The sequence below is a fragment of the Diadema antillarum genome, unplaced genomic scaffold (assembly GCF_040938485.1).
Source record: "Diadema antillarum isolate AM-2024a unplaced genomic scaffold, OU_Dant_1.0 scf00000167, whole genome shotgun sequence".
NCBI classification, from domain to species: Eukaryota; Metazoa; Echinodermata; class Echinoidea; order Diadematoida; family Diadematidae; genus Diadema; species Diadema antillarum.
The window spans coordinates 1,331,691-1,358,994 of NW_027271056.1; the positions used below are offsets into that span (position 1 = coordinate 1,331,691).

General features: G+C 38.1%; 1 protein-coding gene across 1 annotated transcript in view; it reads right to left on the minus strand.

Moving 5' to 3' along the window:
* Window positions 1-7,012: 7,012 nt before the first annotated feature.
* Window positions 7,013-27,304, minus strand: part of LOC139722569 (dual 3',5'-cyclic-AMP and -GMP phosphodiesterase 11A-like) — a 135,396-nt gene continuing 115,104 nt past the window's right edge. The window contains exons 13-20 of the mRNA XM_071633860.1: window positions 26,226-26,335; window positions 15,061-15,151; window positions 13,115-13,215; window positions 12,280-12,360; window positions 11,569-11,632; window positions 9,634-9,708; window positions 8,943-9,026; window positions 7,013-7,662 (exon numbers count right to left, since the gene is read on the minus strand). Coding sequence (XP_071489961.1) covers window positions 7,525-7,662; window positions 8,943-9,026; window positions 9,634-9,708; window positions 11,569-11,632; window positions 12,280-12,360; window positions 13,115-13,215; window positions 15,061-15,151; window positions 26,226-26,335 — 744 coding nt within the window. The 3' untranslated portion in view covers window positions 7,013-7,524. The remainder of the gene's footprint in view (window positions 7,663-8,942; window positions 9,027-9,633; window positions 9,709-11,568; window positions 11,633-12,279; window positions 12,361-13,114; window positions 13,216-15,060; window positions 15,152-26,225; window positions 26,336-27,304) is intronic.

Consider the following 27,304-nt stretch of genomic DNA (forward strand, 5'->3'; position numbering starts at 1 on the left):
TGGAAAAAAAAAACCCAACAACAACAAGAAGAAAAAAACAGGTTACTGAGTCAGTTAATACCACGATGTGCAACTATCCCTAAGGCCTAGCATAGGGAATGACCCAGTGATGTGTTTTCATTTGGCTAGAAGGCTGGATGGGTAGATGGGATCCCTGAAGAACATCTTCCAAGAATATTCAAATGCACTCCTCTCTGAATGCTTGCTCGGGTATTATTGATTGCCAAATAGAAGGAACTTTTAATGATTTACTAACCCTTTTGCTCAGTGTTCACCTTTGGAATACAGAGATTCGTCTAGGATATGTGGTTCGAATTTGTCACACATCATGCCCTCGCCACCAGTCACATTTTGCGACTGCGAGAAATGAGGCAGCCAATATGTTTGACATAGTTGCATGTTGCTGGCTTGGCAAGGTATGGACAGCGATCAATGAGAGATGCGAAAAAAGAATTGAAATGTGCCTCCATCTTGGCAATGATAAGGTCCACAAGAAATTATTTTCTCTTCCATTCGTGCTCTCTGACTTCATTGTTGTCTGTAGAATTACAAGTACATATTATTAGAATAATGTACCCTAAATATACTACAGATAACGTAAAACTTCTTTTCGATGACTTCTGCGGTGTGATGTAGCTAGGTGATCTCTTTTTATCATGTGTATGCTATATCTTAGAAATCTGGAATGTTGAAACTTGAAAATGAATTATGATATTGAAACCTTATATTTTTTTTTTTCTTGAAGCATATGATGCTATTATTGCAAGATAGAGGGATGGATGAAAGAAAGACTTCAAATACAGTGCACTGTGCTGTGCTTGTTTTGTACAGAATTGAACATGATATCGGGAGTTTTGGATATTTGTTTTATTAATTGTGTTTGTACTTTGCATTTCTCAGGGATGGGAAAATCTCTGCTGTTGTGTGCGATGGTTGAAATATGACACATCCACACGCATGTATATAATTATGTGTATATATATCGTCGCTGGGGTGACAAGACCTCGTATCTCAAAAATGTCAAAAAAAATTTTTTTTAGCTTAATGGTCAAATAATAGGTCAAGTGATGTCTTGGCCAAATCCCAACTGTCTTACTCCAAAAATGAAGCCACCATGACATGTCAAAGGAAAGGCTTTCCCATTCACTACAGTGCTTTGGCCGCCATGTTTTTTTGCTCTCCTGAACATTTGACATTTTTGAGATACGAGGTCTTGTCACCCCAGCGACGATATGTTATATATATATATATATATATATATGTATATATATATATATATATAATGTGAGACGGAAGGAAAACTTGCAGTATAGACTTTGCAGTGGTGTTCAGTCTTGCCTTTATTCCCCGAGCTTTCGGCTATTTCACTAGCCTTTTTCAAGGGCTTGATGAGACATAACATAAAGGCAAAATAGCAACCAATTTGCATGCATTTGAACAGAAATAGAAATAGAAATAGCAATAACAATCAAACGGAATGTAGGCAGTGACACCGATTCGCATACATTTCAACAGAATAAGGCAAACAACAGAACAAAAACCAAAACCAAAAACAAAGCAAAAGAAACATGGGCAGCAATATTACATTCGCTCCAACAGAAAGGTAGTATTATCACATACACTTGCAGTGAAAGAATACAGTTGTAGTAGTAGTTTAGTATAGGTAATACCAACGGTAATACATAAACCAACATAAATTACATTAGTTACCTTTAGGGCGTGGGGATTTGCTTGTGTGTGGTGTGTGTGGTGTCCGGAGGGTGAGTGTGAGGGGTTCGTACATGCAATGCGGGGGCAGTGAAGTGTGAGGGGTGATGTGGCTTGGGGGTACCCCCAAGCCATTGTTATTACTATTTCTATTTCTGTTCAAATGCATGCAAATTGGTTGCTATTTTGCTTTTATGTTATGTCTCATCAAGCCCTTGAAAAAGGCTAGTGAAATAGCCGAAAGCTCGGGGAATAAAGGCAAGACTGAACACCACTGCAACGTCTATACTGCAAGTTTTCCTTCCGTCTCACACATACCAATGATGCAGTACCCACCACGTACGAGGCCAAGCCCGCTTCACATTTATATATATATATATATATATATATATATATGTATATATATATTTTTTTTTATTCATTTATTTATCTATTTATCTATTTATTTATTCATTCATATATATAAATATTATCAAAAATAAAACTGAAACAAAGTTATGCTGTATTCACCAACAGATTATTTTGGCACACAAAATAACACATTATACCGAAATGATCTGATGATGAATACAGCATGAACTTTGTTTCAGTTTTGCTTTTGATGATATTGGGCCAGATGCATAAACGCTAGCAATTGCTTGTGCTAGCCTTTTACTCGAATCCGTATGCATAAAAACAAGCAATTGCTTGTGAGCAGAAGCTTTTGCTAGCAAGCACAAGCAATTGCTTAGAGACCAAGCACTTGCTTAAAAACGTATGCATAAAACATACCTTTTGCTAGTTCTTGCTAGCAATTGCTTACGATTTTCCAAGCTCTGTAAAATGAGCTTGAGCTTTTGCTTATCTGGGACGTTCTCTTTAAGTATCATTTTCATATTCATGGAAGAAAGACCACTCTTGTGAAGGAGTGGTTTAAATCTACAAGAAATTATTCATAAGTAGAGTAAGAAATTTTTCATTTCAACAACGGGAATGTCCAGTGGTTAGCACGCAAAATGTGATGAAAAACAGGTAGAATATCTGACTTCGGTGGAGAGCAAGGAGACGTCTCTCCACGTGCGATCTGGCAGATCCGGGCTACTGTAAGCAGTAATGGGAATAAGCCAGTAATACGTGTGTGTGTGTGTATAGTTGTGTATGTGCGTCTATATATGCATTTATGAGTGTCATTTCATAGCTATTCTGCTATGTCAGGAAATGTTTCTGCACACACATGCCCTTTCAAATAAATGCTGCCACACTCGCCTTTGTTCTTGTGTTCGCACAGGCGTGACGTTCCTTTTGTTAAAAACGCAAGCAATTGCTTGTGCGGGACAAGTAAAAGGTATAAGCACTAGCAAAAGGTTATGCATATGGATTTAAGCAATTGCTTGAGCTAGACCTTTTGCGAGACGAGCTTGTGCTTTTGCTTGTTTTATGCATTCGGCCCATTATCACGCCAACACGTGGACATTTACTCATTTGTGCCTTTGTATATGTTTGTGCCTGTACAGAAGGTATTAGCAGTATAAAACTAATTGTCAACCCATTTTTTTGTGCTGTTTATACATTGTAGCTATTGTCCAAGTGAAAAACATTTCGCATAAGCAGACACATAATTCTTGTTTTAACTCGAGACAAAAAACTCATAAAACCCAGATGTCAAGTTATAATTTAAGCCACTTTTATTTCTCATTTTCTGTACGATTCTCGGTTCGGTGAACTATCTAGTCGTTTTCTTCACATTATTAAGGTTCTAACCTTCTCAATGTATTTGTTCAAAATGCTGAGATATGACAAATTGACTCCAAGATAATATACAAGGACAACATGAGATAGTATAGAATCGCAGTATAAAATGAAACAAACAAACAAACCAAGATTAAAGGATCCTGTGTATTGCAAGGACATTTCTCTGTCGAGAGAACTTGAGGGCTTCTTCATCTGGTGATAATAGGGAGCTTTAGATTTGCGACGCGGACGTCAGTTAGACGACGATTGCGTTGGCTGTTCTCCTCTCTCCCTGCGTCGTGTTGCAAAGTAGCTTCAGATTTCGCGAAGACGCAGCCTTTACAAAATAAAATGGCGCCCCCATTGTGATCATTGCATCAAGTGAGTGCAGCTTTCTGCGTCGAGAATTGGAGCGGACGCTAAAATGGCCCAGAACCGACCGTGAAAACTCAGACGACGCGGGATCGATTTTGATAAGCAATTTTACGCCTGCGCAGAACACTTTTTTTTTTTCCAGAACGTCCGCGTCGCGAAAATCTAAAGCGGTTCTTCTGCTTCCGATGTCCTCAACAAACCATCGGTTCAAGGAGTGGGAGAGCCCAAAGGTATCGTTATGAAGCACTAAATGATTAACACGGTGGTGTAAACTGAATTGCGTATGTGTGATGCATACTACAATAGTTATTCGTTATTATTGTCCGTTGTTACTAAATGGTTCGAGAGCGAAGACCCATTATGTGCGGTAATCACTACTCGATTCGTTTTACCCAATCAACCTGTAATCAGAAATGAAAGTACTTGTAGGTAATAAAATGTTTATTTACAGTTGTTATATGCTGATTTCGATATATTGATATTTACATTCGAACAAGTATTAGTATTTCATTCAAATACTGCATCACAGTTGCAAAATAACCCAGATGTTCGATTACCAATCCGCTCCATCAAAGCCCAGCAGACTTTCCTCTAGACTATGAAGGGCAAAAACAACACGTGACCTTTGAATCCAGAACGCATTTCTGAGACAATTATGACGTCAGTGCTTCCCATTTTCGGCACCGAGGAGTCGTCTGAATAGACACAGCTTAGTTTGAACGATATGTCATACATAATACCATTCACCTCAAACAATGTTTATTCGGACTCAGCACTAGCAGAAATCTGTCGAGCAAGTCGAGGTTCACTTTTTGAAAATTCTTTCTATTAATGTGCTGGTCTGTTCACTTCTGGTCCTCAGTATAAGGTTTAATTGGTGTTTTCAGCCATTGGTATCGGTCTGACTATGAAAGCCATCCATCAATTCCGGTATAATCGTGAAAATCACTGCCTTCACACGTACGGAGGATAATGCTAGAAAAGTCTCTGAGCCTCATTCAGAAAATAATGTCATCACCTAACAAAATCATCGGAGAGCATCGCCATATTTCCTGATAGTATCAGTACTGATGAAAGTGACTTCCTTGCTGTAATAATAATAATGATAATAATAATAATAATGATAATAATAATAATAATAATAATAATAATAATAATAATAATAATAATAATAATAATAATAATAATAATAATAATAATAATAATGATAATAATAATAAACCCTCAGCACGTTAAAAATTGACTGTCATCTTGCTTCCTATGGAGTATTACCTAAATTGTCTACTCTATTGCTGATTTTGCACTAGGCGCAGCTGTCTTAATCCGGCAAGATTTGCGTGGCCGAGGTCCTGTCAGTGAGAGTTAAATCATGAAAATATCATATCGCGAAGATAAAGCAGTCGTGGACATGAGACACGAGTAGGTTATTGTCGTATTGCAATGTGCTTAGCGTTTGATGTATTTCTGGCTATCATTCTGTTAGCGCATTAGTCATCTTTTACTGGAGGAGGCAAGATATATCCTTATCTGATTCTTGACTTCAGTATGTCACTAATTCCCTTGTTTAAACCAATTTGTCTCTATCTATATCTCTCTCTAACATTAAATTCCATTTGGCGGTTTTCAGAGTACAGCGGGCTTCAAAACCATCATTCGATTACGTGCTCCAAAAAGACCATTAATTTGGGGCTTTCCTTTCATTTTCATCCTTAGTGCTGAACCTTTATTTAGGGAGGTTCTCTCGTCTATACTTCCCGTCAGCCACGAATTTATATAACAATATTCTGTCAATGTTGTTGTTGTTGTTGTTGTTGTTTGGAAATATTGCGCAGCTTTTGACCAGAAAGCTTGGAGATAAACTGGATCGGGTATTTTAAGGTCAAATGACACTATTACAATGTGTAATAATGGTTATGTATCAAATACCTCTCAAGAATTACATAATACACAAAATGTTTACAATGAAGCGGAAAAGGTACTGAAAATGTTAGAATACAATGTTAGAATATAATGGAAATACTTTGAAATAGGACAAATGCGCAAAGACTTTCTATTCTTCCAAAAAGGAGAGTAATGTAGCCCCGTACTGTGATACATTTATCTCTTTCATAATCATTATTCGTTTTCTCTGCATGCACGTACAAGCACATCTGTTTTTCCCGTAAACGTCCGATACAATTTTCAACATTTTCGAGACAAAATCAAATAGTACTTCCAAATAATGCGTATGTCATTATTATTACTTGGTTTATGATACGAGGGGCAAAACGGAATGTTTGAGACATTGCAACATGACAATTTGCAGATGAATATCATTATCTCATGATTGAATGGCTTGTAGCCTTTATCCGTAAGCTAAAACAGAAGCATACAATAACATGTATGCGAATTTCACAAACTCATATGCAAGGTTGGGTCAGAGTAAATCCTTGACGTGTTTACAGCGTCCGTTGGCAAAGTCAAGGAATGTCAATCAGCTATCTCATATCCCACATCTTGTGGCGTCAGCTGACCCCTCGACCACCTCCCTAATTCGCTTCAAATGTGAATATTAAATAGGGTAGTTTGATTAGGGCTTCATGATGTAGGAATAAGCGGTAAACTGTGGCCACGTAGGCCTACTTTGTAACTCTATTATGAAGAATCACCTACGTGAGATGATGTCACAATGAATCCATATCTTCCAATGACAATGCACTGGAAATGTTGTACTGAGTGACCAGGAGAAAACAGACAGTGTCGTAAAAATTGTGTCGTGAAGTTCTGTAGCAAGACTAGAAACACTTGCATGATCATTCAAGCTGTCGTTGGGAAATCAATGTACTTTCACAGTACAGGATCGGGAGATAATCCATATAATACTTCAATCCTATACAGTTCTCTTATGACGTCTGACAGGTGATTTCCGGTAAGTTTCTTATTCCAGTAGTTTCAAATACGTGCTGAGGCACTAGACTCGTTTCCAGGCTGCGGGTAGGGCATTATGATGGCGGCGATTAAAATGCAACTTATAATTAGAACATGTCTTTATGCTTAGTGAGGATTCTTGATTTGTAGGAAAAGGGGGAGAATAAAAAATACATATCGCCTTTGAGGAACACCATGTGTCATTTTCACCATGATCTGCAATTGATACACGTTAGTACAATTTGAATAAAAGATAACCTTTGATTGACATACAGATAATGTAAAATAACAATTATTATCACACCATCTCTTCTGACTGACAAGGCCTTTGTCCATTTTGCACGCTTTCCTCCCGTATTGGCAAATTATCTGTGGTTAAGTTCCTACCATTAACAAAAAATCCAAACGTATAACAGGAAAGAATGAATACTGAAATAGGATGCCGACGGTGAAAGGCGAAGTCACCAATGGGTTTGCTGTTGCCCTATAGAACGTGGGTAATGAACAGTGATAATCCAGATGTCACCTATACAGACTTAGCTGGTATCTAAGATGGCCGACATCTTTATCCCACACACAGCTCACTACAGTAAGTGAGGATTCAGTCAAAAACTAATCTTTACTTGTCACCTTGCTCTCGACAACTTTCTTACCCATTAGATATTGCAGGTTTTAAACAGAAGATTATTTTCGTTTTCTCTTTCTCTCTCACACACACACACACACACACACACACACTCACACACACCTCTGGAAATTTCTCTCTCTCTCTCTCTCTCTCTCTCTCTCTCTCAAACTTTACTTAACTCGCAAAAGAATGTCCGACTAAACACTCCCTTGCTTTGAGTGGTGGTACGTATTTTTTCTCCTCTTCCGCTGTTCGTTAAGTTCTAACCACTTTTGCCGGTTGGCTCGCACCCCGTCCAACATGGGCCGGAACTTGCTTGATACGTGGACCAACGACTATGAGAGATAGAAAAAAATACAAGAACAACCATTAATTAATATAAAGACAAAATATTTAGAATGGAATTGTGTAAACGCGGTAAGATTAAGTATTCCCCATGAGCTATACCTTGTGCACCCTAAAAGAACCATTAATATGAGAACATATTCAACGAATGAATAGAGGTGGTACTTTACATTTCTATGATTATGAAGATGATAATTCACATTTCTCTGCCTACCAAGGCACAAGACATGACGAAAGTGTATCTCTTTTAATAGAACAGTGTTGACAGTTTATCATGGTCACACATTAATTATGGACGAGATTCTTGATAAACGACTATATGGTAAAAGTGTCACGAATTCGAGAGTATTAATAAGTTTCAACAGAACACACACACACACACATACATACATACATACATACATACATACATACATACAAACATGATGCACTTTTCTACAAAAATAAGGAGAGAAAAGAAATAAGCCACACTATCACAAAAAAAAGTAGGGAGCTGCAAATTCGAAACTGCCTCCTAAATTTCAGATTGCTAGCATGCAACAAGAGTTCGGCAGAATTTGACGGGGTAATGTTGGTGACCACGCAACAAATACTGGCAGGACACATAGAAAAAGTGCGTTCTGTAGAAAAAAATCCACACATTTTCGCAAGTGCCAGAGAAGAAAATAGAATGCCACCTTGGGATATACACGTACATGCATTCTAACAAGGTCGCCATCTCCGTAAATACGGGGCGAAATCGGAGGCGTAAAAACTAGTTTTTCAGACATCATATCAAAGAGAGTCGTCTTGTTCTGATGGGAAAGATATGTTTTGCTCGATAAGTCAAATGTTAATGGCAAAGCAATCACTGCATAATCTTGTCCACCTACAAACTATGAATAATCATGGCTTATAAATGGAATCGTTTATCAGCAGCCAAAATGTCTATCGCTTCCCCACCCCGGTCGTGTCGGTCAGCTTTTAACTAGTACATAGAACGAAGTTCAATGCAGTTCAGATTCAACTCGATTTAATCTTATTTTATCGCAGAACAATAGGATTATAAACTAATACCATATCATACGATCAGGATAATAGAAAATATGCAAATATTTTTTCTACAATTTTTCGTTTCATTTGAATGGAATTATGTCATGGGAAAGATGAACAAAAAAGAACAATTCGATTTCAAAGCGTTCAAAGTAAAATCTATTCCTAAGACATGGAACTGAGCTTTATGGTATGAACGATCTGGTTTCGTGGCGACTCTCTTGGTAATGACAATCACCTCGTAAAGGGGAATGCATACTCCATCGATGAAACCGAGTTGCATTTCAGGTAACTCATCCTTTCTCCTTCGGTCGAACATTGACTACAGAAAAAAACAGAAAGAAAGATATATCAGAAAATAGCATAATAAGAAATGACCACTTTATCCACACTCAGTCCGTTACGACGAAGCGGAGTTGTATGTACCCTAGTATGCATCATGACTTGATATTATGGAGGTTCATTAAAAATAGGAGAGAATGTTTTATTCACCGCTCAGAAACGATGCACACTAATTTGTCGACCCCATTATGGTAATCATATAGGCACTCAGGTCTCAGGTAATGTGCTTCTCTAAATAACACGTTTTTGTTCATTTTTGTTTGCTAATTTGTCGTTGTTGCCTCGTTTGATTGTTCTTTGTTTTGTGTGTGTTTTTTTAGGAGGTCTTTTGTTTCTTGTGCATGATTCTTTTTTAATAACCTTAAGACATGCAGGTGTTAACTAACCCTGCTGTAATGAAGTCTGTGTTGTTTGGGTGTTATAGGCAGGCCCTGTAAGTACATAATTAGTGAGAAGTGCTTTTAGAGCGATTCAAGTAGTCAGGTAGAGGAATCGCATGACAGGCGACAGGCATGATGTCACCAGCTGACAAGCATGATGCTTTATGACGACATAATGATGTCATCATTATCATTAGTGCAACTTACTGTCGGTTCGATCTTGAGTTCGTTCCTCTCCATGTCTCCTTGGTCGAAGAACTCACTCGTCACTAATTCGGCAATCTAGCGAAGAAAAGACAATATTGTCAGAATTTGGAGAAGACGATGTCAAAAAAAAAAACCACACCAAAAACATGAATTTGTGAGGGAACGAAAAACGAGAACAAGGAAATGGAAGCTGATAGAGTGACGCTGGCCTCGAATCTTCGTTTGTCAAAATCAAATATACATACAAACAAAGCGCTGGCATCAAACTGCTGCAGTTTTGTAGTCCTTGTATTTACTTTGGAGATACTAGATATCTCTGCAGCAAGAGAGGTCTTTTTTTCACAAAATATGTATCAAACATTCGCTACTGCATGTTGCGTTGAGGATGATTATACAATCAAAATCTGTTTTACTTAGTACCTTTTTGTATTTCAGGAAACTACACGTGTTATTTTGTTGTTCCAAACAGTGTATTATATGAAGTGTTTACGAAATACGCCAGTTAGGGTACATTGTTGACGTGTTAGGGTATTGCACTTGTTACCATAACGAAATACGTCATTAGGGTATATGACGTCCCCGGTGACGTGATAGAGTAGGCCCTATGTTTGAGGTATAACACCATTTAGGGGTGCAAGTCTTTTGAGCCTTAATACACCATTCAGGGTCTTTTTAGACGTGTTTGGACAAGGGTAGGTAGCACATTTTTTTTAGAGCTACCTCTCCCCCGGACCTCCCCCACCCCGTAAGACGTATAGGATCGCACTTGCACTAGACAGAGGGCTTTGTCATGCTCCTTTTTTATGACGTCATCACCTCTCTTTGTTCGTGTCCGACTTCTTTCTTTTCTCTCTCTCTCTCTCTCTCTCTCTCTCTCTTCTCTGCTCTTCTGTCTTTCTGCCTTCCTCTATTTCTCTCTATTTCTTCCTCTGTCTGTCATGGATTTTGCAACATCAATGCTCCAAATTTTCTTGTTCATCGAGTTATTGTAGAGAGCATGATGACTGTGCTGTATACCCATAAAACACCCAAACGCACTGCTGCGTTTCGGAAGGTTGGGATTTTACAACGGCAAAGAAATCATGCGTAGGGTCAAATCAAGCATAAAAATACAAACGGTTGTACCGTCGTAACAGACACTCACACACACACACAGTGCACGCAAGGACGGGGCCGTAATTTACAAGCAAGGTTTTTACATCAAACCTATTGCCTGATGAAAGCTGTGATACATAATTTTGTACCGAGGACAGATAAGAAACTTTAGCTTCCATCCTTTCTTATCTTTTATGCAGACTGCCGGGTATATTGACACAATACGTGGTGAATATTTAGATATGATATTTGAAAACCTACAAGATTTGAACACCTACGAGAACAGACTGTGAGGTAATGCCTGTAGCCTGGCTCTTTTTTCACCATCATCAACATGCGTTACATTAATGATTGGAAACTAACTATGAGGAGGGAGATCACTCAGTGATTCATAATGATAGATGCAGAGAGAGAGACAGATAAATCAAGTTAACCCATACTCTAAGCAGAATGTTTACACCACTTCGTACTAATCGGCACACTGTGGTATCGAGGGTATAGGGCTCTAGATTCTCTAACAGGTGACACTGAGTTAAATTCGAGTTACATCTCCTGGCACTGTTGGCTTAATGATACTTGTAAAAGTAGGAATCATTTTCCATGATTTTACAAATCAGTGACAAGAGTCGCAAACATGCACATTTGGATCCCATTGTTCCACTCAAATCTTCAATAAATTACATCTCTTGAAACTTAACCAATGAGCTTAAAATAACGCATCCTTAATATATTCTGTATAATCTAGTCGTGTGTTAACCTGCAAAAGATGACTTCTGGGGGAAGATGCTAAATCATTAACTAACGATAAAGAATGATAGAGTTGAGACACTACGAGTATACCTTTTGCTGTATCCTCCATGGTTTGGTACTGGCTGCGACATCACAAGCTGTCATTAACATTCCCCTGTAAGAAGACCCAAGAAGCAACACAAACATTCATTCCAAATCATCTGACAATGTTAAAACGGCATTACAGCACATATCGATAGTACATCGATGGAAATATATATTTCTATCTATTCAAGAGAAAAAATCATATTTCTGTCGACAATATCACTATTGTTCGCTTAAAACGCATCAACATAACGAGCGTTTCATGATCTCAGTTTGGTAACTTTTATAGCACGTGATAATTTTCGCCTTGATGCATGACAAGGACTATATGTGATCAAGTAAACACCAGAAATGACCGGTTAAGACATGAAGTTCAATGATTGACCTAAATTAGAACCTTTTTGGCCGTGTAGCAAAGATAAATACGTGTATTTATTTTGCCCATTTCCCCCATGATTTCACTCGATTTTTTTTTTGGCGTAAATATATATAGTAGTCACTCGATGCCTTCAAGAAAATTCATCAGTATCCAGACAAGAATGATAAATACCACTCACCCTCTCTTATTAGGAATGAAAGAAAGATAATTTAAATCCGTTCTCTTCTGGCGTCAAGTCAAAGTCCCCTCCCCCTTAACCCTCAATCCGAAAATGCAATTAACCTTTTTTAATTGGTTTGCCAATGATAAAATGACATAGAGTTGACAGAGACATTCACCTGAGTAGTTCCTTGTGCTGTGCCGAACTCCAGTCACTGTGCTTCTGCGTTCGTATCATCTCGAAGAATTGACCACGGACTCTGTGAAAATCAAAATCAGAGATGAAATCATTTGACAACTTTGCTGTTTCTCCAGCGACCAATCTTCCCTGTCCCGCCCCTCTATACAAATTGCCTCTCTGTCATGCCAGCTAGAAAGGTGCTCTTCAGGCCTACCTTTACTTTATATCCTAACCTAACAAGGTTAGGGTAACATGAATTGAAGCAATTTTCAAACTTCAAATGTTGAAAGCATACTTAGCATACTTTGAAATGATTTACTACAAATTTAATGTTGGCATTGTTTAAACAGATCATCATCCTCCCCCCCCCTTTTTTTTCCGGAAGCAAGAAATTACTCCAACTGTAATTTTTCCTAGAATTAAAAGGTATATGCTCTTTTGTACATTATTCCACCTGTCACTCAGATGTTACGATTTACCTCAGTCCTTAGTCAGTGGTGAAGTCTAACTGATGTAACTCAGGTTTCCCCCACACCCCTCCCCTAAAAATGGGTCTACTACACTATACGTCTTCCTGTTTTTTTCTTTCCACCCGATATATTTTTCTCCCTTCCGGAACACATCGCTGGCATCAAGCGGAAAGACTCGCTTAAATCTCAGTGAAAAAAAGTCCATTTTGGTTTTCCCCTTTTACTATAAGTCTGAACTAACTTGACTCGTTTCACGTGACCTTGATAAAGCGGCCCATTCGGTTTCGATTTTTTGAAAACAAAACAAATCAGACTACAAAATGCCAAATCCGCAGGCATTTTTTCTTTTTTGTCGATACTCACTTGAAGTGTAAAGCGAGATCGGTCGAGATAATCGAATGCTTCAAGATGTTCATGGCCTCACTGTACTGCTCTGATGAAAGACTGCCAAAGATGTTGTGACCCTGGAAATGTACGGATAAACATTGTACACGAAATGTCACATCTCACACACGCTCTATGACGGTGCTGCAGGTGCCAATTTGCGCTGCCGCTTAAACACTGATCCTAAATGCCCGGAGAAGATGATAATTCATGAAACAGAATACGGGCTGATTTGGTGAGAGAATTTTTTTTTTATTTGTATAACAGACACTAGAAATCCCTGTCACAATTGTATTCACGGATCAAATACTAGTAAAGGGCACCCTGTGAGACCGCTATCACGAGGTGTTGATGTTTGTTGCGGAAATCTCTTTTCCACTAACGTTGAAAAGAACAAATCAAGTTTGTTTATTTTTTAGGTTTAAAACAAAACAAACATCCCTACACTGGGCCTGCAGGGAAACATTTCCAAGAAAAGCAGACCTAGTCGGCCTCAAGCAAAAACTATTCTTTATCATGTAAATCATTTTCTTTTGCCTATTTGGTTGTTTGTTTTTATAAGCTTGATACTTTTCTTTCATCCTATTGAAGGATTTCCCGTAACATAATAATATAGGGTTTTTTTGTCCTTAATACCTTACCAGGGTTTCCATTGCACGAAGTATCCGCGATGCATGAACACCTTTTTTTTGTTTTGCAGTATTGTTAAAGGGAAGATATAGATTTGTTGAGATGAGGGATTCAGATTTAATTATCTGTGATACGTAAAACCACTCATGAAATAGTAAAGACCATACAATTCTAAGAAGAATTCAATGTTTATTCGATGAAAGTTGGTTGTGAAACGGCTGAGATGCCCCCAAAAAACAAGGTAAAACCTAGAGGTCCTGATAAATGGTAGGTCCCACGTTTTATGAGGGCCTCTTTGTTTTGGATCCCTTATGCATTTCAAAACCAATATTCATCAAATACACTCTTGGAATCATATGCTCTTTCACATTTCATAAGAAGTTTCCCATTATCTCACAAAAGAAATTGGAAACCAGAAGCTCCACCTCAACCAAAACTTGACTACCTCTTTAATGGTGTCAACTGCACTTAAATTCCAACAGTCACACGATAGAATTAGGAATACGGTCATGAAATATTGAAAACGTCAAAATGTATATAGACGTAATGACTACGTCAATCTTTACTCAAAGAGAAAAAAAAGAAAAAGACAGTTAATATCACAATGGTTCATCGAGTGTCAACCACGATAGATATTCACGATATGATTGATTACTCTCTAAAAAAAATCGAGTGAAAATTTTCACACTAAAAAAAGTGAATACAAAAAAGAGTGAATTTCGAGTGAAATTGGAGTGAATTTTGAGTGAAAATGCTCATTTTCACTCATTTTGGAGTGACGTCAAGGATCACTCGAAGATTTTGGAGTGATCCCTGACGTCACTCCAAAATGAGTGAAAGTGAGCATTTTCACTCAAAATTCACTCTTTTTTGTATTCACTCTTTTTAGAGTGACAATTTTCACTAGATTTTTTTTTAGAGAGTACGGTATCTGATTGCTACGAAACATGACTCCACGGTTTATTACCTGATTGCTAAGAATCATGACTGCATAGTTGATTACCTGACTGCATGCTAAGAAGCATGTCTGCGTGAATGATTATCTGACTGCCAAGAATCATGATTTCATGGTTGATTACCTGACTGCTAAGAATCATGACTGCATGGTTGATTACCTGACTGCTAAGAAATATGACTGCATGGTTGATTACCTGACTGCTAAGAAATATGACTGCATGACTGGTTACTTGACTACTTAGAATCATGACTGCATGATTGATTATCTGACTGCCAAGAATCATGACTGCATGATTGATTATCTGACTGCCAAGAATCATGACTGCATGGTTGATTACCTGACTGCTAAGAATCATGACTGCATGGTTGAAGTGATGGTATTCCATCGTCGCTTTTGATCCGTAGAGCTGAGACAATGGCGACTGAGACCTGAAGTTTGACACAACCAAGCAAAATAGTGCATCAATCACGTTTACTTTCATCATAATTGAAAAAAAAAAACTGTCTGATATCTTTAGAATATGTGGCTTAATTCATTTCAGTTGAAATGAATTAAGCCACAAAATTAAGCCTCAAAAGACGGCGACTCTATCGCTGCCGAAACTATGACTGATTATTTGATATACGCTTCATCGTGTTTAATGAAATATTCAAATATCTTGAACCACAACAGCATTTGCAATCCTTAAAGTAACTCTTTAACCGTCTATTAACATGATTTGATTACTGTTCTGTTGTTTGGTCAAATAGATTCCAATCCCATACAACTAAGCTGCAAAAACAAAACGAAACAAAAAACATCAAAAGAGGGTATCACGAATAATATTTAGCAAAACATATGACACACCGTGGGCTGAAAAGTCTTAAATGGATGTCACTATAGACAAACGCTTCTAATTGTGCAGTCGCCTTATGATGATATATGAATGCGTTCACAACTTAGCACCTTTTTACCTTCAGGTACATTTAGCTAGTCTTAATAATGTACGAACGTCAAACAAGGCAAATAGACAGTGGAAGTCTACGTGTGCCAAGATTTCGCTTTGACTGTCGTAAGTATAGCTCATATCTTTTTTTACTTGAATGGAACAATTTATGTAATTGAATCTGATCAGCTTCTTTACTAATATTAATAAAAGTGTTTAAACAGAGTTGTTATTTGTAAGTGACACAACCAAATATATTCTGTGATATTTAATCATTCCACCCATAATATCGATTTATTGATATTTCGGCATTCTGGTGACCTTATGTTGTAGCATTGTTACTTTGCAATGCACAGCTTATGCTTTCTCCTGTGTATACGTTTTGGTATTTGATGTACTATGATGTTCATCGGTATTATTCAGGGTCCCATGGCTAATGATTAAAGGCCACTACTTCAATTGGTGAATGGGCTACCCTGACAAAAAAAAAAAATTAGAAATAAATGCATGAATAAATATATCTAAAAAAAAATAATAAAAATGCTCGAATCCCGCGAAGTAAATGCAACCATTTTGAGCATGACCCTTGTGCATGTAATATGCTACCATTACAAATAAGATTATCGTAATAATCTTGTCTTTTGACCTTGAAACGTATTTACATATGCCCTCTTCATTACGTCGGATTCTGAATAAAATTAGATTAGCATTCCTAAAAAAGATGAGCATCATTGTGGCTTCGCTTAGAGATTTTAATCTTTTTAAGTAGATTCTAACGCTTAAAGCTTGGTGATGAAAAAATTGAATTTATTCGCTGTATCTCAGTCGTATTAAGGTTTTGTGGATTCCTCAATATTATTTTACATGTCGCACTCTGCACTCTGAAATCATAAACTTTACGATAGTGATATAGCATTTCTCTTAGGGACTATCATAATTGAAAGGTGAATCACTTCATGGAGAGACACTAGTCACAAGAAATGATTTGAGAATATTTCCACATCGATTTCATACATAAAGCATATTGCTTAAAGGTCACAACAGATTAGATCTTAAACGTTATCGGTATTACCATTTCTCAGACTGCTTGTGTACGAAAGATAATATACGCCTACTTAATTATTTTTCTCACCCAAATCATTATAATCGCATGTGACATTTAAACAGAATCATCAATACTGTCCTTGAAATTTACAAAGTCGAGAGTGCACTGTCATTAAATGATGATGATTAACCTATAAGCTGTTACACCATACGAGTTGCATGACATATTGGCAGAACAGCAACAACTGGTGTTCACTTTGCCTTTCAACTCAAACGCGTGACGCATCGGCCAAGAATTCAATTATAGTGAAAAAAAAAGGGTCCGGGGCTTAATAGGCCTGTGTACAGTCTACGAATATTTACTGAATTATGTGCAAAATTGTTTTTAGATATGAGATGGAATTTCGGACAACTCCCTTTAACATGTCTATCTTGCACAACCTTACACGCGAAATGATTATCCGGTCACAAAGTATCTTCGTATCCAGACTAGGCCTATATAGATTGATTGGATTGCTTCAAACGCTGCCACACTTGTCACGTACAGATATTAAAAAAACAACAACAAGCAAACAAACAAACAAACAAACAAAAAAGGACTGTCAACTCCATATTACATACACGACACAATAGTAAGACTTTATACATTGTCTTTAACCGACGCACAGCAAGAAGAGGGGGGGGGGGACGGAGAAATTGGCACAAATACATACATGTATATTATACATACATACATACAGGCTATATAGCTCATATTGTCTTTAAACAACTCGCGCTATAATAGTGGAAGTGCGTAAATGGACAGTATTCATTATGCCTACACAAAACAGCATGATTAGATGATTAGGTGCATTAATGTTGAAACGGGTCGCTGAATGGCAGGGTATCATGAGCAGTGCACCATGAATCATGCGTTCACTGTACAGCTCGTTCACTGACAGTAATTATTTTGCTAAACTGTACTGAAAGGGATAGCTTAGTCATACTCGGGTAGGATTCTCGTTACCGTTACTGGATTACCTTGGTACTCCACGAGGGCATTTTGAAAAATAAAACGTGAAGGTATATTGCATTATGACCATGCATGACGCGGTAGAGACTGGCGCTATGACTGTACCTGCTCGAAATGTCATCGAATGTCCGCGGGTAACCTGGGACTGGGGTTTTATTAGTCAACTGAATTTTGTTTCTCTATTCATTCATGATGGCTTTCTCCTTTTTTTTTTTTTTTTTTTTGGGGGGGGGGAAGCATTTGAAATTACGCAAGGATCCCTTGAGAACAAACAGATATTTCGCTCAACTTCCTTTGCCCTGAAGATCTGATACATCATACAGCCATTAACATCACATCGTCTGCAGCGGTATAGCGACGCAAGATTTCCGGGACATCTAAAAGTAACTACTGGATCAAATGGTTCTTCGAAGAATCGTCGATTTCAGAATAAGTCAATTAGTCTGTGTGAGTCACGCAAGATGCACCCATTGCAAGGGAATGTATTGTCTTCAACTTCAACATCATATATTGTAAAATTTTATGGTATAACTTTTAAGGCAACTTTAAGGAAATTTTCCAGCCGTTAAGTCACAAATTGCATTGCTCTGCATTGCTTTGCATTTTTTCTGGATAATGATATTCTTAACATCCAGATCAGGATACCCTATTTCAATTTAATATGGTAGACATTTTGATGTTTTTAAGGGGGTTGGACATCTGTCTTTGTGTTCATGAAATAATATGTTTCGCGTTCGGCGTGAATATAAAGGTAGACAAATCATTCTTCTCGAGAGTAGGCCCACGCTTATTTCGGTTGATCATCTAGTATATCAAGAGTTGCATACAAAATTAATGCACCTGATTTAAAGATGTATGACCTTTCGCCCCCAGAATATCCGTAAATGACGATGAATGATAGTATAAAGGGGTCATCATTAACATGGTTTCACTTTAAACGTCATCAGCGTACAGCTCCCTAGTTGATGCAACTCGTACAGAGCAAATTTAATGTTGATACGAATACCCCGCGACCCTTTCTTTCTGAAGAAAGCAACCGCGCATGCAGAGCACGTGAATGGGACATGATTAGCTTTCTAATGAAGATACGAAGTTTGCGGCTTGCGGCGGAGTTTTCTCAGTATGTCGGTCTGTGCGTGGCGTGCGCTGTGCACTGGAGCAATCAGCGAAGCATATATGTAGCATCTTTTGCATAGTCTGTGATTTTTGCGAATCACATTTCCATTATGCACGGGCTGTATGCATAAATCATGTGACGTTAGGACCCGAGTTCGATTTTGACGAGGGAGATGTAGTCATTATTGATCTTTCCTCTGTTTCATATCACTTAGTAAATGATTGTAATAATAGTAATCATCATCACATGTAAAAGTGTACCTAAATTCACGACTCATTCTTTGCTTTCCCCGTTTGTACAATGACAGTCAGCACCATGCAATATAGATTGGCATAGCTGGAGAATGAGTTTGCGTTGCTTGTATAGGAAGACGTGTGTTGAGAGGTCGGTGTATCATACTACATATTGAACTTATACTGTCGGCCTGTTACTCTCAATTTTGTCGGCGCTGTTTATATCCCCACGGCACATGTTTACCCAAGATTCTATGAATTCGACCGATCTGGGACTTCATCGATTCCTGCCAAATTCGATCGGAAATGCTTAAATTTCCCCTCCTCGCTCCAGCGCTCCACTTAATAAGTAACCCAAGCCGCAAGAGCCACGTTTATCGGGTATTTATGCAGCAAGTTGCGTCCGTCTACTCCGAGTTGGTCATTTCTGCGGTCCATGAATGTATGCTGCATGCGGAGAAAAAGCATTTATAAGGCTCTGCGAAAGGGAGTACGACGGAGATTACGAATTTCATTTTCTACCTAAGCTAGGGAAAACATTTTGGTTTTCCTAATTCAGCCTGCTGTGACATGCAAGTGACTCCCTTATCAAATTGCCATTCCATGCTCATAGATTTTGAGAACAGTACTGAGACAGCCTTTGTGCGCTACTTAATAAGTGTTTTTAGTATTTGTCATTTTACTTACGTCACACATAACGAAAATGTAACCGTTTAGTCGTATACTATAGTTGATTCTTAATGTAAAAAAAACAATGCTTTACTATGAGTAAATACGTCCAGATAATTACATATGCCCATACATGCCATATCTGGAGATTATTTAGGTAGAGTTCATTATATGCAAGACTATAATTATATTCGAACTAAGTAGCAAAGCTATTTTGTTTGTCGAGAGGCAGAGAGAGAAAAAAAACAATAACTATGTTGCAATTGAGACTGAAATCTCTATGTTTCGGGAAAAAAAATCCCACCTTCCTGATCAAAAGTTGACTGAGTCACAATAATCTGAACAGTGTAGGTAAATGGTGTATATAATAGTAGATGGCCTTTTGCACAATACATTTGGCATGTTTAGATGAATTATGCTTGTCCCATAGGAAGTAATTTTGTTTTGATGGCTTTTGCTTATGAACAGTTCAAACCAACTGCTCAAAATATCTGTTGACATCCCAGAATGTAAATTTGCATGCAATAATCAACACATTTTTTTCGTTTGTATCTGACGATGCGTCGTCACAAATGATTTTATACTTCTGTTTATCTGTATCTATCATCGAGTTTCAGCCCAATGCAGTTTTGGCGTGGCTGCATTTCACATTAAAAGGGATGCAGCGTCATCCCCATCCCAGGGCTAGTGGGCAGGCTGCATTTTAATTGACACATTACACTTTTGTCGAGACATCGCTGAGATAAGACTTCTACTTTGACGCTACGCCGGGTCGGACGCTGCGCTAATATGTCCCCTCCAGTTTCCACGGCGTAAACAATGGAATCTTATCAGTAGTCCATACAACGACGACGCCTCAAAGTGTATCATGTCCTCTTCTCGATTGGCATTGATACTTTATCTTGTGTCAAACCTTCTCTTATCAGACATGATTGATGAAACGCATAGAACCTAAAGAAAGAAACATACGATACGCTGTTCGTTTTCCTAAAAATAGAAACAACACTGAAAACAAACCAAGTTCATTGGTCATGGGGTAGGTAGTTTCAGCACGCATGCATCTGTGCGTTTTTCTTGGGTATGTCAACGTTTGTGGTAATTAATTTTGTTACTATAATCAAACTAAACGACTCGGTTTGCAAATCATTAGATGACACCATAATTATTGCTCAAAGAGTATTGATTGTGGTTTTATGAGGTTAATGGCAATCCTTATTAACGACTAAGAGTCTATCATAATCATACAGAATTTTTTTTTTCAGAAAAACTTTTTATTTTGGTTCGTTACAGACACGATTTGGAGTGTTTGTCATCTCAAATAACTTAATGCGTTTTACGTGCACTTTATTTTAGACTACCAATATGAATTGGAGTTACTGTGGCCTGAGACGATTGTGGGTCAATATGTCATGAGTAAACAATTGACTTTTGACCCTCCACATACACATACACACACACACACACACTAAAACATTCCGCAGCCCCTCTTATACTTATGGCATACCATTGTATGCCCATGCTAGTAAGTGATGGTTAAAAAAAATGACATTTTTCAAATTGTGCCTGTGCATAAATGAATTCGAAACTCGTAACGAAAGGATGAAAATACTGTTCTAGAAAAAGCACGCTTAATTAATGCCCGATTATTTGGCCAATATAATTAATAGAATCATTTCCCGAATCCTTGATCTTCAGTATTGAATAGCCGAAAGTTCATCTTGTGCTATGGGCGGGAAAATGTTCATCGTTGCAAGGACATCGAGGAAATGATATGACGTCATTATGCTTCATTGTTAATGGCAAATCAAACTCGACGTAAGCATTTAAGTGTGTGTTAGTGTTGTGTGTGTGTGTGTGTGTGTGTGTGTGTGTTTATGTGTATATGTGTGTTCTCTTTATTTACAGATAAGTTGTGCAGCATTATTTTTCTTGATAACTCTGCTTTCTGATTCCTTACACTTATCAAGGTGACCAAGGGGGTGGGGTTGGATAATGACCTTTGTTGGGGTCTTCTTAGTCCGCTGACCCCTCGATCAGGAGCCGAGAATCTAGAGAACGGCTCTGAACCCCTGACATTTAACCGATTACCCATTTCAGAACCCAGGGCGTTCCGAAACCCGATCGGGCTCCCTCCACTTTTTTATTGGGCTCGGTGCGCGCACGAGTCCCCACCGCTGGATCACGTATCACGCTTGGAGCGTGTACTTTGCAGACGGTGAAGTGGCTGCGAATGATGGATTCGGCGGGAAAGTGTGGTTCTATTGAAAAGAAAAAAAAATCCAAAATAGAATATAGCCTTTAAAGGATGCGTAAAAGCGGCGAGTGAGGCCTCCCTCTTATTTATCTGTAGAAGAACATCTAAGGTTATAACACAGAAGATTGCTTTCATGAATAAGGTCAAAACTTTTCAGGCTGTAAAAATCACCTTGCAAGTTGGAACGATCCATCAAGGTAGTTGTAATTTGACAATCCAATTTTCCTCTAGATACGGTTTTGAGTTAATTTTCCTTTTTATATATCATGATAACTGATCAAGTCAGATTGCTTTAATCGGTAATTAATGTATTTCCTTTTTTCATTTATCCACAACAAACTTAGAGTGCATGCAAAGCTCTTTGCGAGAGAAACGTAGATTTTTGCTGCTCTTCATATCGGAAAACAAAACGACAAATGATGAATATTTGAACGTAAACTGTAACGTGAAAGATGAGCAGCGAAAAGGGCTGAGAGAAAATAGGGTGATGCCATAGCACAATTTTCAGTTTTCACTCCATTTGATCGTTCATTTTATTACATGCTTTATGCTTCATTTCACTCTCTCTGAACCAGTATACATGTATTTCACTGTTCAGCGGGATGCATGATTAAATCAGCAGCATTTTTTATTTGTTAATCAGCACTTACAGCATTTTCCCCTTTTTCGCCTTTCTATTGATACTACCTCTTTATTCTTGACTCCGCACCATATGTGCCGTGCATTACATGAAAATAACGGAATTGCACACGTGGTAGAAAGGAAATCAAGGTCTGATAAGAGCAAATTTGCTTTGAAGATGCACGCATTATCATATCCGTCCTTGGAGCGAGTGAGTTTCGATAATAATTGACCCAGGTTTTGCCTCTATGTGACGTGATATTCAATTTTGAGGCCTTGACATTATCCAGTTAAACGAATAAAATATTATGTTCGCTCTAAGATTTTTTTTTTTTTTTTTGGGGGGGGGGGGGGGGAGGAGAAGGGTATTATGATGAGCCAGACGCAGGTATTTGCCAAAATCACGCAGGTTATTGTCTGTGAATTGTTCCACTCTCCGATCATACGCTGGGCGAGGAATATTACGTCGCTCACTAAACATGTCACAGCGTGAGCGATAATAGTTCCGCAGAAAATCAGCACCATGATGGTGTGAGCGCTTATGACAGGGAAGACACAAAGTTGCAGGATGTTGATGGAAGATGGCTCAAGCTGTCTGTTGACAGAGCTTTGGATTACCACCAAGAGAATTCGCACCAGGGGACAAGCGAAATCGATAACTTACACGTCTTATCCCACGTATCGGTGTGACTGAGGGGACAAGCGTATCCTTTCTTTGTAACGCTAGGTGTCCGCATCCACCGTATAATGTTGCACCTTGTTACGGCTTCATAGTCTAGTGTCTCTTGTTCCCTGTTTAAGGAACACGAGGGAGTTTACCCTCTCTATTTGTTAAATCAGAAAGAGGGATTCTTACTATTTCAATGTTTAATGTTTTACGCGTTGTTCAGGTTTTTTTTTCATTATACGGTTTGTCTCTTAATGAAGTTGAGAATTACATGACTTTATAGAAATAAGTAACTGCCCATCGTCCCTGCCTCTCATTAGAAACGTATCATTTTTGCATAATGAAGTATGAATTAACATCCCCATGACTTTTACCTAATCTTATTACTCAAACGTCTTATATAAGGACCTGCATTTTGTACGTGCATGCTGCAGTTTGAAATAGTACCCAGACTTTACCTTAGTTTTTTTTTTTTCAGGACACCACGTATATATCTTGAAATAGAACAAAGTTTATGGATGCTTCCCGAGAGTGGAAACAGCCAATCAGCAGCCAACAGACACCTTTTCTATACCTGCACACCTTCAGTATTAAAACAAGAAGGTGTCTTCATCTAAGGAACAACTACGAGCGAGCATATAGCACCCTCTCGTCAACCTTTCTTCATCTCCTATTTGTGATCATCCTCCACCTTCTATCTCTCACACGTATTTCTTGTCCAACCTCAAAAACAGTAAACACGTAAAAAGCCTTTCAGTCCGAGGAAACATTCTCTGAATTATCCCAATATTCTCTTTCCTCTACTCATAATTATTTCGTGTGTTGAAATGTGGGTCAACCTCAAAGCTGTTAATGTGTCGAGCATCTTTTATTGTTGCTGTATCAAGGTGAGATCCGAGATGCAAAAAATCATTTTAAAGTTAAATGTAGATCGAATTGTTCTAGTTGACTTTTCAAAGGTAAATACAAAATCAACAAAAAAGTTATCAGATTTTTTTCCTTAATTCACTTCAATTCAAGTCGTTCCATCTAAGCTTTGATTTTCTAGCTGTATAGTCTCTTTCGTCTTTAAGTCAAAGAACATCCTCAAGTGTCATCCTAGCGGCTCCTTTGATCCTTACAGCGTGTTATTGAGGAGTGCAGAACCCGTCAAAATTGATCAAATGAAGTATCGTCCAGTTTATGACACGCATCGAGTACTAGACACACACAGTGTTACTTTCATTAACTTTTGACTGTGACCGTATTCTGAATTCTAAAGGTCAAAGTTAGTTCATAACTTCCCCTGTTATTCTGTTCCAGCAGACAATGTAACGAATAACATAACTTCAGATGCCACGATTTGGCGAAGCACCACGAAATAAGTACGATTTATGTTTGCCATGACATGGCGAGGGAAATTACCTTTCAATAATTATAGATTTTGATTACATGTGACCCTTCTAAAAGTTACAGGAGCAGTTGGTACTGAACTCTAAATAAAAAAAGAGTAAAGATTCAGAGTTCTTCGTTCTTCAATTTAATTATACAGAGTACCTGAAAGCAACCCTTGTCGAGGGCCAGTAACGTGGATAATGAAATAGGTAAGATGTGATGAGATATTGTTGCCAATTTGGAAAATTCAATCTTGCAATACACTATCCTTATGATACGATTGTCTTGATTTGTTTTGCTGAGAATAATATTGAATATTGACCTTCGATGTCTGTAAGCTGAACTTCATGGGTTGTCTGGTGAAGGTCTGCGTTATTTCTTTGTCAAATTCAACAAATTTCATCACAGTACTTTCCGTAAAGACTATGAAAAATGCACTAAGCAGAAATAGAGTACATCTGCATACATGGTGGGTTACAAGCTTCGTCAATCAAACAGTCGTCGATTACCCGAAGAGCAATATCACGACCTCCCATCTCAATCTAAAGGCCGGGATAATATCGTTCGAGTGACATTCTGAATTGGCTTCGACTGGGACATAAGTATTGAGCCCTCAAATATATACCGTCCAATTTCTGATATCGCAACAGGAACTAGCTCCCCTAGACGCGACGGAATCGCAGAATACCGCCCCAATGAAGCAGGGATGCTGGGATTGATAAAGAGGCACAGGGGCCAATCGCAGCTAATAAAACTAGCTATAAGTGAGACACTGATGTACACACGCAGAGAGGACAGACAGACAGACAGACAGACAGACAGACAGACCGAGAGATGAAGGAGAGACTGTATGTATATGTGTGTGTGTGTTTGTGTGTGTGTGTGTGTGTGTGCGTGTGTGTGTGTGTGTGTGTGTGTGTGTGTGTGTGTGTGTGTGAAAAGATCGAGAGAGAACGAGGGGGAGGGGGAGGGGGAGAGCGATTGAGAGAAAAGGAAAGGTTTAGACATACCGCGCGGGCATAAGGTGTAATATACTTCGCCATCGAATTAACTGTTACATTATATCGTTCTTCGTTAAGGAAAACTTCTTACATAAATCATGCGAAATAAAGATTATACTATACTTCCACTACTCCGTGCCTACTATTCTTCACATGATAAAGGAACGGCCCATACGTTTTCATTTCTAAAATTCCTGCATTTGACCGGATATCGGCCATGAGTAAATCTTTGGTCAGTGTTGCTACTTAGCGGCCGGCATCTTCAAGTCAACGAGAAAACCATGGTTAGCGACATAGGTGTATGTACCTCTTTCATTCTCATATGGCGTGTAGTGATTCAATTTATATTCCTTCTTTTGATCTTATCGCTTCCTCTTTTTTACAGAGCTTTTTCCGGATCATGACATTTTCCACACGAGAGAGGTACACCTGACTGAGAACGATACCACGGCCAACTCGTTGAAAATGAGTTGCGTTTTGTGACTCATGAATAATGCATATCAATGCATCCAGTGGAGGATGTGAAAATGAGACACTTTGTATTGAAAAGTGGTTTCAATGATAACATGGAAAGCAACAACTCACTTCTCTTGGTAGGCGTTGTTGGTCCCTCTGTGATCGAGATCATGACAAAGACATCCCACCAGTAACGTCAGCTGCTCTAACTCTGTCAGGTACTTCCCTACGCCAGTGTTCTGGGGTGGAAGAAGAAGAAGAAATATAGATAAATGAATACACACACACACACACACACACACACACACACACATATATATATATATATATATATATATATATATATATGGAGAAATAGACTGGTAATGCATTTTTTTTTTTTGGAATAAAGAATGAGTTTATTTGACTCAAATTTTCAGCGGCCTCCGCCTTTTAATTCTTCAGGAGTCTTGACAATGACGGTGTCAAAACAAAGGTACCTTCATTTTAGAATGAAGGAAGCATCTTCTTGCTAACGTGAATCAGCAAACCGCATTACGTCATCTATGCCATGGAAATTTATAAATTTTAATGAATATTGAAATTTATAGATATAAATTAATTCTCTAATAGTTTTAATATAATGAAATATTAATTTCAATATAATCTTAATATAATAAAAAATAACTTTAGTATAATTTTAATACAAAATTCATTATATCTTCCTTTGTTTTGATACCGTCATTGTCAAGACTCCTGGGGGGCGTTTCATCAACGAGTTCGTCGGAGTTTTCACCGACAAATTTGCTATCAGCCAATCAGACCAAGGATTTCATTAGCTTTTAACAGTTGTCAGTGTAAATCCTTGCGTCTGATTGGCTGATAGCAAATTCGTCGGTGAAAACCTCCGACGAACTCGTTGATGAAACGCCCCCCTGAAGAAGGCGGAGGCCGCTGAAAATTTGAGTCGAATAAACTCATTCCTTATTGGCAAAAAAATGCATTACCAGTTTATTTCGTCATTTCTTCGTGGAGCCAATACGTGAATTCTCGACATATTCATATATATATATATATATATATATATATATATATATATATATACATATATAATCATTAATGATAATGACGTCACATGATAGATATACATGTAGATATAAAGGGGCTAGCACTTCTTCCTAGCAATGTCTGTTCTCTCCTTCAGTTTCTCAATTAAAATAGCGACTGAA